Source organism: Natator depressus, chromosome 5 (genome assembly GCF_965152275.1).
Source record: "Natator depressus isolate rNatDep1 chromosome 5, rNatDep2.hap1, whole genome shotgun sequence".
NCBI lineage: Eukaryota > Metazoa > Chordata > Testudines > Cheloniidae > Natator > Natator depressus.
In genome coordinates this window covers 28111307-28130503 of record NC_134238.1, presented here as the reverse complement: position 1 = coordinate 28130503, position 19197 = coordinate 28111307, and the positions used below count along the sequence as shown (strand labels likewise).

Below are 19197 nucleotides of genomic sequence, written 5' to 3'. Positions count from 1 at the left end.
ATTCAAGTATACTGTATGCTACATGGCTTAACATAGCTATGTCACACAGTTAGAGTTAAAAATTAGAGAGAGAAATTAAGATGTAGGCAAGGGTTGCAGCACTTCATCACCATGATAAGTAAGTTAAACACCCCCCGCTCATATCCCCCCACAAAACAGACTAAATCAGATCAGGAGAAAAGAGATGCTTTCCAATTAAATTTGAAAAGAGATGAAGAGTGGATGAAGGAGGACTGCTTATGTGACACAGGCAGCAGAGATGGCTGTTAAACAAACAGTAATGAGATAGCATGAGACCAGTCAATGCTAGAAAAATAGCAATTTTCTCCAACGTAATGGGCAGAGTTTGGAACCTGGATATGAGAGAGCTAGCTAGCTGAGGCTCAATTCAGTCAAAATACAGGTAATATTGGTAGGTGTGGGAAGGAATGCAAGAGGTTATATAACTAAGGTAGTGTCACACAAGTTCACAACTTTGATAGGTCATTTTAGATCCACATCTGATTCTGGATGCCCAGATAGCTGCAGTGGCTAAGAGCATTTTCCCCCTCCTCTGTGCCTAATGAGAAGTCTGACCATTAATTTTAGATGCAGATTGTCACTTCAGGAGTTACTTCCAGACCATAGAACTTCCCCAAAATAATCCCTCAAGCGTATCTTTTAGAAAAACATCGAAGCTTGATTTAAAAATTGTCAGTGAAGGAGAAGTCACCACAACCCTTACAAATTGTTCCAATGTTAAAAATGTACACCTTACTTCTGGTCTGAATTGTCTAGCTTCAGCTTCCATCCTTTAGATCATGTTATACCTTTCTCTGCTATATGGAAGAGCCCATTATTAAATATTTGTTCCTCATGCAGATACTTATAGACTGTAATACATAGCACTTCTGATGCAAGTACTTGTGTGTGCTGGCGTACCTTTCACTTTCTACATCCATTCATTCAGGTAAAATGAATGAACTCAATTGCTCCAACGTTAGTGGAAAGCAAGCACAGCAAGGGTGAGAGCACAGCCAAAGATTTTTATGTAATAATTTTGAATGAAGACTCAAGTGTGTTTTTGAAGAATTCATCTAGCTGTACTCCCAACAGAGATTCTGCAAGATGACTCCTTGTTGACGGTGATAGTTGTGTAGCTAACGCCCTTTGCAGTGCTTTGGAAACGGAAGGAAAGGAGTACATTTTGACAGCTGTTAAATAGCATGGTTTGAAAGTTGTGGTTTATTAAGATGAGGGCCGATGGGCTGGCACTGAGTGAATTACACACACAATTAAAGACTTGCGTAAACTCCTGAACTCAAGCGGAATGTTTCCATTTAATTGCGATCTCCAAAATGATTTTGGTCAGTACAACTGCTTCTTACACATATCATCAATATCAGGCTCGGGATTTTAATTACAATAAAGCAATTCACATGAAAACACTGTAAGCAACATAACATGCTTAATATTTCTTTGACAAATTTTTTTCCCAAAGATCTATACAGAATTAATGTTTGATACAACAATGCTGCTGGAACAAGATCTATCTTTTAAAACATAAACAAACAAACACAAAACTCCTTTTCATCACTGGTTAACAGTTATTCTTAGTGATGTGGTTGGCACTACATCTTAGTGGTAAATAATTCTCATTGGGGCTGAGTATGGGGTATGGGATTATATACCTGTACTTTGTAATGAAGATTCTGCTTTGCTTGTTTCATATGATTATTTGATGGAATATCAGATTACACAATCATAAGATTCTTTTTACTTATTTGAAGTAAAATGACAAATGTTATGAAAAATATCTTTAGTACATTGGTGATTTTTAAACTAGAGTGAATATTAAAAATATTAACCAGGGATTGAAATATTTAGGCCCCAATCCCAAAAGCAATTTATGCAAATGCTTAATTTTATTCATGTGAAGAGTCCAGCTGACTTCAGTTGGACTGCTCGTGAGTGACATTAAGCATGTGTGTAAGAGTGCAAGGTTGGGGCCTTACTACTTAGAAAGGAGAAATTGTGTTCTGCAGATAAACATTCACAGCACATAAATAAATTCTAGCTTTTTAGAATGTACACACACTGGAAAGAATATTTTAAACTTAAAAGATGTGTTTTCTCCCTTAATAGCACAAAATGTTTCCATTTAAGTCAAAAAGTTTTTATTTGTTCCCATCTAGAGAACTAGTTCTCCATCTGCCTGTAAACTTGTATGGAAAACAAACCTAACTCAAGACTGTCTATCATCAGCCGGCACTATTCAGAGGAAATGAAGGCTGGCAATTGTTTCTATATACCTTGTATTAATAATAAACCTTCTCATAGAGAAGAACAGACTTTTAAATATATTAAATGATATTTACAGCAATAAAAATTCACATTATCACGCATTAGTGAGACTCTTTAAAATTGTACACCAGGCAGTTGTCATAGTATCTCTACCCAGTTCCCAGTAACTGCCTCGCCTTCAGCTCTCTAGTACCCAGAGACTTAAACCCTTGATAGTTTTGGCGGGAGGAGAGAGAGAAAATACGTTTCTAGCAGATTTGGACAAAAAATGACAGATCTTTTCAGCCACAGAGTCCCAGCAGCAATCCTACGTCACAGAGCAATACAAGGTAATAACAGTGTATGTTTCCAAACCCATTAGATCTGTCCTGTATGTTTTGTGATGGCAGGGCCTGACTGTAGCAAATGTTCCATGGTATGATCCTCAGTAGTCTGGAAGAACTGTACCCATCACATGGCAAGAGAAAAATAGCCCTTCAGAGTGTAGCTGACCCCCGGCCCCTTAGTAGGCAGAGTGCGTGTCTATTGCACCAGTTTTTCCAAAGTATTGGGAAAGGATCACATGTGTGTGATTCCTTTCATTGCTATATACACTTTTCTGATAAGTTCAACGTTTCACTGGGAAAGGTGACCTGGAGGGAGCTGCTTTTGGGCATAGAGCTGGCTTCGCCACCAGACCCGACTTCATTCACCAGAAAGACACTCTCTGAGTCCTGTCCCGGCAAAGAGTCTGAGGTCTCTGAGCTGCGTAGTGTCCTCACTGATGTAGTGTCACACTGAGCGAGACCAGCACTGGCTCCCGGCAGCAGCATGCGACCCCCAGTGCTACTTTCGCTTAGCTCTGGAGGGTAGAGCAATGTCTGTGAGGTGCTACTGATTTCCCTCAGCTCCCGAGAGATGAAGGAGGGTGAGTGGCTGGACATGGCGGAGGAGGTTCGGCGGCCATCCGCACAGTTGAAATTGCTGCCAGAGTGTTGCCTTCGAGCCCCTCCAATGCGGCAGAAGAGGCACTTGATTTTCTCTATGACTTTGCTGAGCACTGTCTTGCGGAGAAGGATGTAGACCCATGGGTCCAGGATGGGGTTCACTGAAGCAATGCGGATGGCCTGCAAGTCGGGGTTTTGACTGACGTCCTTCACTACGGCTGGCCGGTACAGTTGGTTCACAAAGACACGTACCTGTCAAAGGGAAAAGAGAGACCCATATTTAGAGTTCAATCCAGCAAACCAGGGATGACATTTCAAAGGAGAGATCAGGCTTAGCAATTGCATGTTACAACAAGGGGAGAGGTTGGCGAAGCCACGCTTCTCATGTCAGCAGCTGGTTTATTTTTGGAAAGGGCAAAGATCAAGGAATGAACTCTTCTGTAAATTGACCTTTTTTCCTTATTCTTGAGGAAAAGAACTGCTCTCTTTTCCCCTCCTGATTCCTGCCTACACCCCTGAAGTATCCTTGTGTCCATGAACCTTTTCAGTTTATCCCTAAAGTTTTTTAATTTTCAAATCCCAGGTGGTTGTTTTTCCTTCTCTTTATAGGACCCAGAATTCAAGATTTAGACCCAAATCCTTGTATAACCAAATCTTTGCCAGCCAGGGGTGCAGGAGGCCCTAGGTCAATTGAGAAGACCTAATCATTGCATATTTTCTCCAGCAAGGCTCTCATAATTGTATGTTTAAAACCAAATGAAACCCACATTACCAGCTATCAGGCAAACCGGTCTCCGGAGACAAGCCCAGAGCTGCCTAATCCCTAGTTTAGAAATATCTGTGCTGACAGCTTCCATTATTAGAGCTTCAAGGCAATATTTTAATACCTTCAACATTCTGCTTGTGGGCGCTTGTTTTAAGAAATGCTAACAGCTGCCTCTAACTGCCAGATTTTTCATTGATTAGGATGATTCCAGCACTGAGCAGAACTGTAGATCTTCCCACGTGGGTCTGCATCTTGGTTTGGTTTGCAAAGTGAAAAAATAATAACCCTGAAATGTTCAGGGTGTTCAGTTAAATTGTTGGGATACAGAAGCTTGTTTAAATAGTGTTTCTAAGTAACCACTCGGAAATTTTGTGGTGAATTAACACTCGATTGGGATCTTGTTTATCCATGGTAGCATTTGACCATTCAGGCTCCTCGCTTTAAAGAGAGGGGAAAACAACAGCACAGTTCTAGCTCGTTCATTAAGAGCCCAATCTTGCAATCACTACTGTGCATAAGGTCCAGTCCAACACTAATGTCAATGGGGTTATCTTTCCAGTGACCTTACTGAGTCCTGGTTTGGACACACAGACCTTATGATGTTGAACAGTCCCAAGCTGAACTGTTTCAAACAATAACTTTAACTAACAATCAGGACTTGAAATGTGTCCCAGGAATAGGAAAGCCATTGGAAAGCCTTTCCTGTGGAAGACCCTACCTGCTTTGCAGCCAATATCAGGTAAGTTTAGGCAAATCAATTTTCCTTATTTGAAGTCCTAAATATCCAGTACCAATAACATATGTTATGAAGTCTCCTCTTTGTCTTGACTTCTGAAGTGAATGTTTGTCAGGTTTTGGCCCAGTTGGATACGGTTTCAGAAAAGGGGTTTAAATGAAGTGAAGGAAAATATAAGCAAACCTCTGAAGTCATATTTACCAGAAAAGTGTGTGTGAAACAATCCAAGTCTGATGAAAAATTTCACAATTCAGTACAGTAATGTGAAGTTTGGATTGATTCTTCCTACATAGGAATTCAGGACTTGAATTCATTCCAAGCAACTTTAAATTCAGCAACTTTATAAGAAAAAAAAAAAAAGCCAGTCCACCTCTTGAGTGGGAATCTGAGTCTAACGTGTATCACTGAAAGATAGTGAGTATGTGATGGTTCCTATGCTGTCCTGCTTAATCTGTAGTAATCATTTTCTGAGCTATCTCTATATAATCTCTCTGTATATTCAGGAATGCATTCCATTACCTGCTTAAAGTTAGATAATTACTAGGTTGAGATACAAGTATCACTCATAACTGATATAAAAGTAGGTTTCAGAGTAACAGCCGTGTTAGTCTGTATTCGTAAAAAGAAAAAAGAAAAGGAGTACTTGTGGCACCTTAGAGACTAACCAGTTTATTTGAGCATGAGCTTTCGTGAGCTACAGCTCACTTCATCGGATGCATAGCATATCGTGGAAACTGCAGAAGACATTATATACACACCGAGACCATGAAACAAAACTTCCTCCCACCCCACTCTCCTGCTGGTAACAGCTTATCTAAAGTGATCATCAAGTAGGACCATTTCCAGCACCAGTTTTGTTTCATGGTCTCTGTGTGTATATAATGTCTTCTGCAGTTTCCACGATATGCTATGCATCCGATGAAGTGAGCTGTAGCTCACGAAAGCTCATGCTCAAATAAACTGGTTAGTCTCTAAGGTGCCACAAGTCCTCCTTTTCTTTTTTCTTGATATAAAAGTAGTACAGGGAGTATCCCTATCAATTTAACTACCAATTAGTTCCTCTTAAAGGGATTTTTTTTTTTAGTTACTATATTAGGAAGCGTAATACCACCTTTTCTGACCTGAGTGGTCCCCTTATATCACTGCTTGAGGAACAATTGAAATAAGACATTTAAAATGTATTTCCTCTATACATAAGTAATCCGATTATGTAGCTTGACCACAAAGTCTAATGGAAATTTTACCACTAGGTGGCACCATTGTCACACTTTTAAAAGCTCCTCTTCCTGTTAAGTATCCTCACACCTTCTTGTCAACTGTCTAAATGGGCCATCTTGATTATCACTACAAAAGTTTTTTTCTCCTGCTGATAATAGCTCATCTTAATTAATTAGCCTCTTACAGTTTGTATGGCAACTTCCACCTTCTCTGTATGAGTATGTATATATATATCTTCTTACTATATGTTCCATTCTATGCATCCGATGAAATGGGCTGTAGCCCACAAAAGCTTATGCTCTAATAAATTTGTTAGTCTCTAAGGTGCGACAAGTACTCCTGTTCTTTATGCAGATACAGACTAACATGGCTGCTACTCTGAAACTCTTCCTGTCTGTAGTTTGAAGAAACACTGAAGGATCAGTTACTTAACTATGGTAGGTTTCAGAGTAACAGCCGTGTTAGTCTGTATTCGCAAAAAGAAAAGGAGTACTTGTGGCACCCTAGAGACTAACCAATTTATTTGAGCATGAGCTTTCGTGAGCTACACGAAAGCTCATGCTCAAATAAATTGGTTAGTCTCTAAGGTGCCACAAGTACTCCTTTTCTTTTAACTATGGTACTTGCTTTGACAGGGAGAGGTACCCTGAAAGACATGCAATGGCCAATTTAAAGTTCTTTGAACGTATGACCAATGCCAAATGCAAACCATGCAGGCACTGAAGAGGTCTGCTGCTTAACTCCCACCCCTCTGAGATGAACTTCAGCACTGAAACGCTGTCATCTCTCTTACACAGACTCTGTGTCTGAGAAGTGGCAGTCAGAACTCCAGAAAGCAGCAGTGTTAGCTTTCTTTGACATCTGCTCCTTGGTTTTAAAAGCCATTCTTGGAAGTTTCTTGGAAGGAGGAGAAGAAAAATGCTGATATTTTGAAGAAGGAAAAAAAAAAGAATAAATCTCAGAAATATAAAGTTTAAATTGCCAGAGAGGATTTTCCTCCTGATACTTTCTCAGAGGAGATTTTTTTTTTTAATGCAAAGGACTTCTTCCACAGCAAGTTCAAATATACCCTGCAAATGTATATACATCTGTCTTGACACAGACCATTTCATCTTTGCTGAAGGACTGATCCCTGAACTGACAGCTAGGGCTCCATTAGAGAGTATATTGTATATTGTGGTTAGAAGCTCAGTCTTTATTTTCCTTTAGCCCATTCCAACTGACATTTATACTCCATGTAAACAAGATCAGGAAGACTTCGGCAGGGGAGGAAACAGTATTACTGATACATTCAGCTGATACAGCAGGGACATCTTGAAAGAATTTGCCAAAAGCACTCATAAGAAATGGGTTATTGTTCCAACTTTAAAAGTTGATCTTTTTCATTCTATTTTTACATAGCTGTAATTCTGGACCATCAGTTTAATGTGAATGATTAAAAGGTAAATTTAGTTATCAGCTAGCAGCATCTAAACAGGAAATTCATGTACTTGACACATCCCTTTATGTTTACCTGGCAGAGCTTACTGTAACATGAGAATCTACTGTAGTGCTGATTAAACAGTTGATAATGATTTCCAATCACTAACAATGTCTGGTTACATTGCAGCAAATCACCTTATGATGTCTATATTCCGAATAGTCCACTGACAGATGCATACTAGGTATGGATAAAAGACACTTAATTTGGGCCTACTTTGTGAAAACTTTAGAATGTACACAGCTGTTACTACATTCCCAACAAGCCTACACCATATCTTTTATCACAAAATCCAATGGCATATCAAACTAGTTTTACTAGTACATGCCCATACCAACTGCATGTATCATTATTAATCATATGTCTGGCAAAAAAGAAGCTGAATGGATCTGCCAGTTCAGTCATTTCTTAACCAACTGAATTAATATTCACTTACAGCATCTTCTGCAGAGCAACAATGAAGTGCATATAATGTTTTGCTGAAAAATGCTCTTTTACAAGATTGTTTGATGAAGCAAAGTCAGCCTGGCCTCTTAAAATGAGCATCTAATCAATCCATTCGATTACCTTAAGGCAATGGATTACTGTGTACCTGAACTAGTTTGACACTTGAAGTTGTCCAGTTTGAAGTTCTAATTAAAGCAAGAAGCAAACTGGGACTGATCAAACCCTGGCACCAAAACAGGTTTGCACTAGTTAGATTTCTCAACTACAGGAACCAAAGAGTGGCTTTTTAAGGTGTATTAATGAATTGCTTCTTGTGGCTGTGTTGAAATTGTTCTGAAGTTTATGCCCAAGTGGTTAGATTCTAGAATCACTTGGCTGCTACTGCTTCTGCTCACACAGTGCAAGAGTCTGGTTTTTGCTTTTCCTTCTGACTAAATGTAAATATAAGTGGCAATTTCTACCCATCTGTAGTACCATCAAGTGCCTTTTATGGTAGTTATTATACAGAGTAAACAAAGGAGTAGTCCTCTATCCAGTTTTCACCTGTCCTCATAAAAACTTCCCCATATCATATATTGACATACTATTAATAGACACCTAGTTAACAGCAAGCAGGAAACAAATTCTGCAGTTGTGTAAGCCAAATATGCTTTGTCCCACAGGGACTTAGTATTTGACATAGCTGACCATGCCATCACTCCAAAATCTAGTCTGCCATCTCACCTCTGGCCATGGACAGTCCTGATACTTCAGAGGAAAAACAAACAACCAACATTAACCACTGGGCCAATTATAAATTAAGTTTAAAAATTCCTTCCTGGGCCCTTCAGGGATAAATGTATGCAGTAGAATATGAGATTTTATTACACTAACTACCTTAGTTTACCAAGCTAAATTTATTGTTAGAGATCATTAAATGATCATGCCCTTTAAAAAAAATTTGACCACCTGCAGCAGTGAATTCCAAAATTTGACTATCAGGTATCTCTTTACTCTTATGAGAGTGTAAAAGCAAAAACACAAACACTAATTTCTACTATGTTTTCAATCAAATCCTCTCTAATATCATCTTTTCCATACCTTTAACTACCTTTACTGCCATTTTGTAAACCTTGCAATCATTTAAATATCTCTTTTAAGGTTTGAAGTGACCAATGATGAATTCGGATAAAGGTCTGGACATATGTTTTGCATTATTTCCTTTCTTCATTCCCTTGATCAGACTCTTCACCCATGCCATCCACAATAACTTCCTGCAAATTCAGAGCATACTGGTGTATGTGAAAAATTTTGATTATTTTTGCTAGCATGCATTCCTTTTAGTGTTGTCGGTTCATTTTATCTGCCTTCATGCTCTTTTGTTCTCTCAAGTCCATCTAAAGTTTCTCACAACATTTCATAGATTTTATTAATCAAAGCCATTTAGTGTCATCATAAAACTTCACTGATTCACTGTCCAAATCATTAAAATATTAAAAACACTGAGCTCTGATAACATCCCATGGTTACCTTCTGTTCACTATGATTCAGTTTCCTATTGTTTAACCATTCTGTAAATAAAGGCAAAACTTTATTTATTACACCATGGTTATTTGTTTTTCTGAAGTTATTTAAAAACCTTTTGTAAACCTACATAAATGAAGTCCACTGGATCACCTCTATTTTATTATCTCCTGAAAGAGCTCACTCTGAGAAAGTAAGATGCTATGATTCTCTCCTACCGAAGCTGTGTTGCTCTGACCCTATTAGGTTATGGTTTATTCAGCTTCTGTCACCAACAGGAAATCAGGTCGTCAGAAAATTTCCTAGCCACAAAGAAGCCTCTGTGTCTGCCTTACGTAACTGTAGAGTGCCACCAATCATATCTGGATGCTCCTCCTCTTCCTTATCAGAACAGACTATGCTGTAATAAGTGAGACCTATCAGTTCCCTCTGTAGCAATGGCTCTAAGTTTAATCAACAGGATCTGCGTTGGCTCATAAAATGTATAGGCAGGTTAATGATTTTCCAGTCTTTCTGCCCAGTGGCTGCTTTTAAAGGTATATTGCATATTCATACCTTCCCTCCACTATTCCACACCTTATTTCCTTCAGAACTCTAAGGGCATGTACACACAAAGTTGTACCACTTTAACTATACCAGTGTCATTGAAGTGGGCCAACCCCACAAGTGTGGATGCAGTTATAACGGTGTAAAGGTGCTTAGATGGTTATAGCTTAAGCCTGGTCTATGCTTAAAAGCTGTTGATATGGTCACATCAGGGTGTGAAAAGAATGTTTCCCTCAACCTAGCTAACACCAGCAGCACGGAGAGTTGGTGTTCTTACAGCTGTGGTAAAACCCCTTTGGCTGGGAGTCGGTTGCGCCCACAGTACAAGGTTATGGCGGCACAGTGATGTGCCATAGCTATGCCACTATAGTCCCCGCAGTGTAGACATGGCCTGAAACAGTTAAATCAGTAAAACATCTATGTGTAGATCAGCCCTTAGGTCTTGCGGTCACTGCTAAAACGGTGTGTTTTTACCTCACGGTAACCAAAGTGCATGAGCTATCCTGAGTTAAAAACAGTGAAGATCAGGCACTTTAGTTTTACCATGAGGTAAAGTAGGCAAGGCCAGCCCAAGATCAGAGTATAGAGTTGACCTCCCCTCGCTTACCTTACAGTAAAACTAAAAGTGCCTTGTCTACGCTCTGTTTTTATCTCAGGATGCATGTTACCATGAGATACAAAGTACCACACTTTTAGCAGTGAAGACAAGACCTGAGATGGATGCATCACATCTGAGTCCTCTTTTCTCTTGGCACCTGCCTGCGCCCACAGTTTATACAGTACCAGCATGCCATCAGTGGGCTTCCCACCAAAACCGCTCACCCCCCAAGACCATTAATTTTGATTGTCAACAATCCAGTTGCCTTTCTTGGTAGAGCCCCCCTCCCCCATGTTTTGGTTATTCTTTTTGTAAAAGATTCTCCAGCTCCTAATGAAATTGAACCACATCTCTTTGCATTAGGCACTGATGCTTCTTAGTTCCCCCTCTCTATCTGGTCTTGCACGTGAGACTCCTATCACTTTGAAAAAACTGTCAGGGACCTTGAACTGAAACCTTTCACCCACTCGTTTATATTTAGCTTTCAGATCCTTTCTCTTGCATTTATCTATATCCCTTCCAATAATATAGTATTAAAATATTTTTCAAAGTTGTCACAATGTCAGCTTAATCTAATTAAGTATTTTCAGTCCAGTGTCAGGAGGTTAACAATTATATGACCTGATTGTTGATTGGGTAGGAAAACAGAATAACTGCACAGTTTCTGATCTTGGACTACACAGCTCTAAGCACTGTTCTTGGATCTGATGTGTGCACACACGTGCGCACGCACACTATATAGACGCTGATACAAAAACCATGCTTTAATTGAGCCAACCTTCCAATTCTTAAGACTTTTGCAAGACATTAAGATGTTCTGCAAGCAATAACATGGCAAAGTGAGCAGTTGTGCCAGGATGCACTGCAAAACATTAGGCTGAAGGCCAAGTGGCTGCCATCAAAATGCCAGGATCCAGGCATAGCTGCACTTCACCGAGTTTTATACATGTTAGTAATGTGTCAAAACCGGCCTGACCCCTGCAATTATACTATTTACCTGAATAGTTCACAATCCTAGTTGGCCAACCATATTTCACCCTCATTATGTGGTTCCCTGTTATAATAATCCTGATATGGGGCTATTCCAGGATAGCTGCCACCTACAGTAAACTCTATTACAATTAACTGTGTTCTAAAACCACCTCTTTCTAATAACACTCCTACTGCTCAGCTCACAAGATCCTGTTTTGAGAGAGTGGCAACTATGCATAGCCAATTGTGTATTCTTTTAATCTATCTGAGTCAACAAGAGAAAGAAGTTTGGCAAGTTTTATTTGTAATTTTTTATTGAGTGGTAAGCACTGACTGAGCCCAAAAACTGGTATTTTTGGTATTAACTTTCCCTGCAGTTAGGGTGGAGGGCAAGAAGAAGGTGTAGTTCACTAATCAAAGGTTGGATCCTACTCCCATTGATGTCCATTGCACCAATGGTGGTAGCTGCAAGATTGAGCCCCAAGTGATCTGTTCATCTGTTTTAGGAAGTTAGACAGTTATCAGTGATCATGCCCAGTACTAACATGTGATCTCTAGATTACTTAAGGCCAGATTCTGCCACTCTTACTCTAGCTGAGAAATCAGCAAGAGTCCCCACAGATTAAGGGATGACTCAAGGAGAGTTAGGATGGTAGACTCTATCCCTATGATAGTAAACTTGTCAGGACAGGGAGCTTGTTTTTGTACTTTCTGTGAAGTGCACAGCACACTGTTGGTGCTAAATACATAATAACCTCACTCTCCTCTGTGTCTTAAGAAATGCCATAACCTTCAGCAACACTGTAAATACTTTAAAAATGCATTAAGTGTCCTCAAGTGCAGGCCTATCCCAAGCCACATTCACTTGCAGTTTGATTTAAAAACAGATTTTAAGATACCTTACAGTCTTGCCAGGATTTTGCTATGATATTTCTCTGAGATACTGAGGAAGCCACTCTTTTTGGTCATATTTTTAATACTACAATGTCAAAGGCACCTGGAGCCGAGGACAAGCATTTATTTTTGCTACCATTCTAAATCAAAATAAGTTTAGATCACTGCCTATGTGAGTGTAATCTCATTAGAATTGTTTTAGTGACTTGTGAGAGCCCAGAAAATAGAAGCCTTGTCCTACAGCCACAGACTAAAAGCTTTTGCCCCAGAGGACTTGGTGGTGGGGAAGACGGAAAGGGCAGTGCAGTGTTACTTACCACCAGAGGAATGGAGCAGATGACCACAACCAGAGAGGTGGCAATAAGCAAAATGACCATCTGGATCTCTGCTCCAGCCATGCGCCGAAAGCTCCTGCGCCGGCGAAAGTCAGACAAGCGATTGGCAGTGTTGTCTGTGCCCAGGGAGGTGCGTCGCATGAACTGGCGGTGCATGCGAATCAGGGCCACACACACCAAGACATTGCAGACTACCGTGACCATGATTAGGAAGGAGCTGAAGCCGGCATACATGTAGGAGTAGGCGGCATGGGTGGCCACCTTGGTCTTCCAGTCTATGAAACACCAAGTCTTGGGGTACTGGAAGGTAGATTTGCCCAGTCCCATGCTGGGCAGGGCGCAGAACAGCACATTAGAGACATAGATGGCAAAGAGAGTGAGCCCCGCCAGCTTCTTATCCACATAATGGTTGTAGAAATAGGCATGGTTAATGGCCAGGTACCTTTCTATAGACATGGCACAGATGATGCTGAGGCCAGAGAGCCCGAAGAAAAGGAGGATGAAGGAGCTGTATTCACACAGTGCTAGTCCACCTGGCCAGCGGTTCTGCAGGTATGTGGCAATAGTGACTGGGCTCACCAGACAGGTCCCCAAAAGGTCAGTGATTGCTAGCCCACACACCAGTGTGTAGAAAGTGGTCTCCTTCTGCTCCTTCCTGGACTTGCAAAGCACCACGATGGCGATCAGGTTGCCCACCACCCCAAAGATGAACATGACTGTGGGGATGGTGGGGGGCTTGCCGTCCCCATGCTCACTGGTGGAACTGTTCGCCGTTGTGTATATGGTGGTGTGATCAAAAGACATGATGATGAAGATTCTGTTGTGGGTTATTAGGGGAGATGAAAACAAAAGTGGATCCAAAAATGCAGTTCAAAGACAAGTCCCTCCCCCTCCTTTCCCCACAAAACTTCAATGAACAAACTGCAGTTCAAGACAAGAGATTCAGTTAAAAAACCTCTGCATTTCAAGGCCAGGGGCATGAGCTTAAAAAGCAACTGAATTCAAGAATAAAACAAACGCAGTGGAAAGTGAAGCCACAAAAAAAGCTTTGTAATTCAGAAAAGCTGCAGTTAATGTTTTTTCTTCCTACAGCTTTTGTTGTGGCTGCTGTTCTATCAGGTTTTGAGCAGCTTCTTGCACTTTCCAAAGTTCAGCTCAGAAACAGATCCCAGCATCTGAGAGTGGGGACTTTCCCCCTTTCCGGTGCGAGCTGCTCTTTTCCTTGTCTTTGCCCCTCAACTTTGTACAGTCAAAACCTTCCCAATGGTCTTCCTCCCAAAAGAGGTTCAGATAGATCCTTGAGGCATCGGAGATGCTTTCCAAACCCTGGTCTTTTGCCGTGTGTGTCCCTGCGTGCCAACAGCTGCTGAGTCCAGTTCCTCGAGGCGTGGAAAGAAGGATTCAGAGGGGCAGGGTGGGGACTGTCCCAGCCCAACCTTGGTCAGGACCCTTTGCGGTGGGAGCGCTCAAGCCGCTGGAGTTATAAAAGCAGCGGGCGGCGAGCGGCGATGGCAGGTGCGTGTCTCTCCTCCCAGTCGCCTCGGCTGGATGCTGGACTGAGCGGCTGGCAGCTCGGTGCTGAGGCTCCCATGCAGCCCGGCTGTGTGAGCTGTGCCAGTGGCTGGCCCCTGGAGCTCATCCCTCCTCGGAGCATGTGCTGCCGTGCGTGTCACGCTCGCTCTCAGGCGGGGCTCGCCTTCGCTCCCTTCAAGTTTCTCCAGCGGGGGAGGAGGCAGAGAGGGCAGCTCCCCTGGGCTCCTCCCCGGCCCCTCACCCGATTGGTCGGAGGAGGGAGGGCACCGCCCGCGGGCGCTACCGCCTCGCCCGCAGCAGCAGCCGCGCAGCGAGCATCGCCACAGGCGGGCTGGGCTTCGGGTTGTGCGGAGCTGCGCCTGGGACACGCTGGATGGATCCTTGGGCTCCGGGGGCCTCGTGAGGGCGGGGGAGACACCGGGGTGGAGCGGGGGGCACTGGGAATTGGGGGCAAGGGAGAGAGACCAGCGGGGGGCTGGGGGTGGACACACTGAGAATTGGGGGCCAGGGAGGGAGACCAGAGTGGGGCTGGGGGGGGTGGACACTGGGAATCGGGGGCCAGGGAGGGAGACCAGAGTGGGGCTGAGAGGGGGCACTGGGAATTGGGGGCCAGGGAGGGAGACCACAGTGGGACTGGGCAGAATGTTAGGAAATTGGGGGACAGGGGAGAATGACGCCTGGGTGGGGGGCAGCAGCCGGGGTGGTCTTAGCGAGAGGGGAGGCAGGGACAGACACTAGAGTGGTGGGTGGATGGGGCAGGCCAGGTCCAGTAGTGACATCTGCTCTCCCTCCTGAGACTCCAGTGCCATCCTGCAGGGCCGGGCTGAGCAGAGAGTGTGGGAAGAAAAGGGGACTCAGGAGAGCCTAAGCTAGAGGAGCCACTCTCAGGAGGGAAGAAGGAAAGCAAGACTGGGGAAGTGGAGCAAGGGAGCCGGAGGAGGAGGACGAAGGGGAGTGCAGGAGCCACTGCCAGTGAAGGGAAGGGGCCTGGTGATGGGACAGGGGAAACTATCTACGTGCTGGCACGCTGCACGAAGAGGCCAGGCTGCCTTTATGTGAGGTGTCAGCATGGTGCATCCCGGCACTGCATTGTGAAGCGCACTAGGGAGGCAGCGGCTGGCCTAACTTGAGGATGAGGCGGTTGGAGGGAGGCAAAGGGACTGGGCGGTGAGGAGCAACTAGCCGGCATTCTTTAAGAGACCATTTAAGGTGGATGTGATTGGCATCATATGCAGCCCAGCCCACCCCCAGTCTCAACTCTCTGTTCCTTTGCTTTAGCTTCCCAGCCAAGCCATATGGGATGTATTTTCTCCCAAGTCCTTTCTGCGTGGTTCTGTCATGGCTCCACAGCTTGGGAAAGTTTGTCTGGCTTCCCCCACTTCTAAGAAGTGCATAATTAAATCCGATCTGGGGTCATGTACCAGTAGGCAGAAAGCAAGGCCCCTGAGTTTGCATTTCAGGTTGAGTGCTTCCATTCCCAGTGATTAGAAGTGGAGGGCAATGGGAGTGGAGGGCCCTCAGCACCTTGTAGGATCAGGCCCTGAAGGGCCTTCCCAAAAGTACTGTTTTTCTGTACTGAGCACTGGCAGTTTGCTCAGCAGTGTTTTATCATAAAAGCCTCACAAATTTCTGGAATGGAACTTTGGGAGAGGCCTCATCTTTTCCTCCTCCAGGGCAATGTATAAACTGAAGATGTGCATATGGGAGGTAACAATGTGCCTTGCAATGAGGTGATGTGATATCACTGCTGTTGACCATATAAGGAAATGCCTGCCATGCAAAGTTGATTTCACCTCTTGTTTATTAATGACAAGAAATTAAAAGGGGATCTCACCTGGACTGGTTTCTGAGACGATGAGTGCAAGAAAAGTGACATGACATTCCGAAGTACAACATGACAAACCCCTATAGCAGGAGTCTCTTGTGCCATAAGATGATCTCTCTACAGTATGGCATGTGTAGATAATAAAATTTACCTGCATTTAGCATGAGTTCTTTATTATTTAAATATTTACTAAGCCCAGGAAGGGTGTGTGTGCACATGGGGAAAGGGTTCATATATTACTGTGAAGAACTTTATCATGATCAGGAGAACTGGATAACACAGGGGATTGGTAATGGGATTGTGTAGTAGGGTGGACACCCGTTAGGGCCCAAAAGGGTTTAAGATAGCCCTAGGAGAGGGCTGGGGCAGGGGAAGAGCTGGGCTGATTGGTAGACCAGCCGCAGCTGGGGGCCATGCCCCAAGCAGGGAACTAAGCGGAGTACCTAGATTGGAGCAAGGCTGGGAAGCTCCAGCCAGGAAAGCCCTAGGCTGCGGCCTCGCATTAGGCCCAACAGGTACTGGGGTTGCAGGGGACAGTCCAAGGTTAGACAGAGGCAGCAGGTCCAAACCCAACCTTGCCTGTGATGAGTGGCTCATACTGCAGTCTGCCCCAGGGTGCGGGGGCTAGCTGGTGACTGGCAGGAGCCTACGACTTAGGCAAGGTAGGGATAGTAGGTGGGGGGTTCCCCTGGGAGGGGGAGACCCAGAACTGTGGGGTACTGCCAGAGGGCAGCACCCAGTGAAAGGGGCACCGGGGTCCTGGGAGGGACACGGGAGCCAACAGCAAGGCGAGACACCGGCCTGAAGAGGGCACTCTGGAGGCTGAAACGCTAATTCCCTGAGACGACCAGCAGGAGGTCTGCCGGTGAGTCTACGCCTGGTTACAAAGTGGTGGAGAATGCAGGCATGAGCTGTCTGCCCCTGATACAAAGGGCAAGGGCGTGGACTGTGGAACGATTACCCGAATCGGAAAGGAGAACTTGAAGGTGGAGAAGCAGGGACGATGGATCCCAGGTACACCAGGGTCTTCTACGGGGAGTCCCCGGGTGTTGTTCCTGGGTGGGGCCCGGTGTCAGCGGCCCAGTGGAAGGGGGGCAGACGGCCTGAAGGGGGACCGGGAAACCCAGGATGGACTATGGGAGGCACAGTGGGCTCTCCAAGGACAGATGGCCCAGCTGGTGGGTGAACAGTAGGCCTTGCGGAAGCTCCTCCGGCACGTGTTCAGGAGGAACCGCCAAGGCCAGAGGGAGGAGACTGGTGCTAGGGCCAGGAGGCCCGGCGCAGAAACAAGGACTTGTTACGCCTGTCCCAGGCGTGGTCACATAAGACAGGACTGTCCCTACGGGGCTGAGGGTGGGATGCCTCAACCCGGGACAGGACGGTGGCAGGTCCCTCAAGCCGTCCGCTGGGTAAAGGAACCCAGGCGGCTCCGGGCGAGTTGGGACTGTGGGCGATGGGGGCACCTTTGACGAGAGTGCCCTGGCCCAAGGAACACAACCCAGGGCAACCCAGGAAGGGCTGGCCCAGCGAGGGACAACGGGAAGAAGCAGGAGGCCCGGGCAACACGGAGGTGGGGAGCCTGCTGGCGTTGCTGGGAGCCGGGCCACCTATGGAAAGACTGCCCCCTAGGGGGAGGACAAACGTAGCTGGAGGTGGCCAAGAGAGTGGCTAACCAGCCAGTGGGCCACCCAGGGGAGGTGGTGAAGACCGCAACCGGGAAGGCAGGGATCCTGTGACCGGGCGGGACCCAGACCGTCGCCGGGGAGGTCTGTGACAGGAGGCCGGGACACAGGTTGGGGTAGGACAGGGAATAGTGGGGACCCAGACAGAGAGAGAAGAGGCTCTGGGGGACCCAGACCTAAGGGCGTGACTTGAGGCTGTGGAATGGGCCCGCCGGAGGGCAGAGACCCAGGTCCGGGAGATGGCCCGGGCCTGGGTGGCCTCAGAGAGAAGGTGTGCAAGCCTGGAGGGGCAGGGCCGGTGCAAGGAGGTTCATGCCCTAGGTGAAACTTCCACCTCACCCCACCCCCCACCCCCGCGGCAGCTCCCCGCTGCCCCCTTGGCCCCTGGAGCGGGGCTGGGGAGCTCCAGCCAGAAAAGCCCTAGGCTATGGCCTAGCATTAGGCCCAACAGGTACAGGGGTTGCAGGGGACACGGCAAAGTTAGACAGAGGCAGCACGTCCAAACCCTACCTTGCCTGTGATGAGTGGCTCATACTGCAGTCTGCCCCACGGCGTGGGGGCTAGCTGGTGACTGGCAGGAGCCTACGACTTAGGCAAGGTAGGGATAGTGGGTGGGGGGTTCCCCTGGGAGGGGGAGACCCAGAACTGTGGGGTACTGCCAGGGGGCAGCACCCAGTGAAAGGGGCACCGGGGTCCTGGGAGGGACACGGGAGCCAACAGCAAGGCAAGACACTGGCCTGAAGAGGGCGCTCCGGAGGCTGGAATGCTAATTCCCTGAGACGACAAGCAGGAGACACCGCTGGTGAATCTACAGATTGATTATGCCTAAGGCTAAAGGGCAGTTAGTTCAAATTTGGCTCAGGGTTGGTAGTGGACAAAAATTGTTGCTAACTGGTAGCTATTTGGTGCCCTTTGTGAAAGGAGCAGATGGTCATAGAGTCCTGGTGCAAAAGTGTTCTGATACAGAGAGACAAATCAAACAAAAATCACCCACACAATCGTTCTCTCAGCAGAGGGGCATTAATGACAGGAGTTAGTACTTCCATGTCAGGGTGAAAAACATAGGAGCTGCTGTCCCAGATGTTTCAGAGGAAGGTGAAAAAGCCTGTGCCCTGAAGCATGTGGTTTATACCCCTTATTTAAAAAAAAAAAATCCCATCTGATGTAAGTTTTCATTATGATATAAATGTCTAATCCTTTTTTGAATCCTGTGAGTTGACCTTTCTGAAACGTGGCAATGAATTCCACAGGTTAATTATGAATTGTGTAAAAAATTATTTGGCTTTATTATCAGTTTAGGTTAAGGCACATTGACACAGTAGACAGGGTGTGTGTGTGTGGGGGGGGAGAGTTTGTGTTGGAGTGGGGGACACTTTTGGGGATAGATGAGCAGTTTTCAGTTGTGAGTGTGCACACGTCAGTGATGTAAGGAAGGAGCATATTTTGTGGTTCA

The 19197-nt window shown here is 45.2% G+C and overlaps 1 protein-coding gene across 1 annotated transcript; it reads right to left on the bottom strand.

Annotated features, from left to right (window-relative positions):
• Window positions 1-1225: 1225 nt before the first annotated feature.
• On the bottom strand, window positions 1226-14381 carry PTGER4 (prostaglandin E receptor 4). Its single transcript, XM_074952501.1, has 2 exons — window positions 12687-14381; window positions 1226-3461 (listed from the first exon to the last, which is right to left on the bottom strand). Exons 1-2 carry the CDS (start codon window positions 13506-13508, stop codon window positions 2868-2870), a joined length of 1416 nt encoding a protein of 471 aa, XP_074808602.1. The 5' UTR covers window positions 13509-14381; the 3' UTR covers window positions 1226-2867.
• Window positions 14382-19197: the final 4816 nt, after the last annotated feature.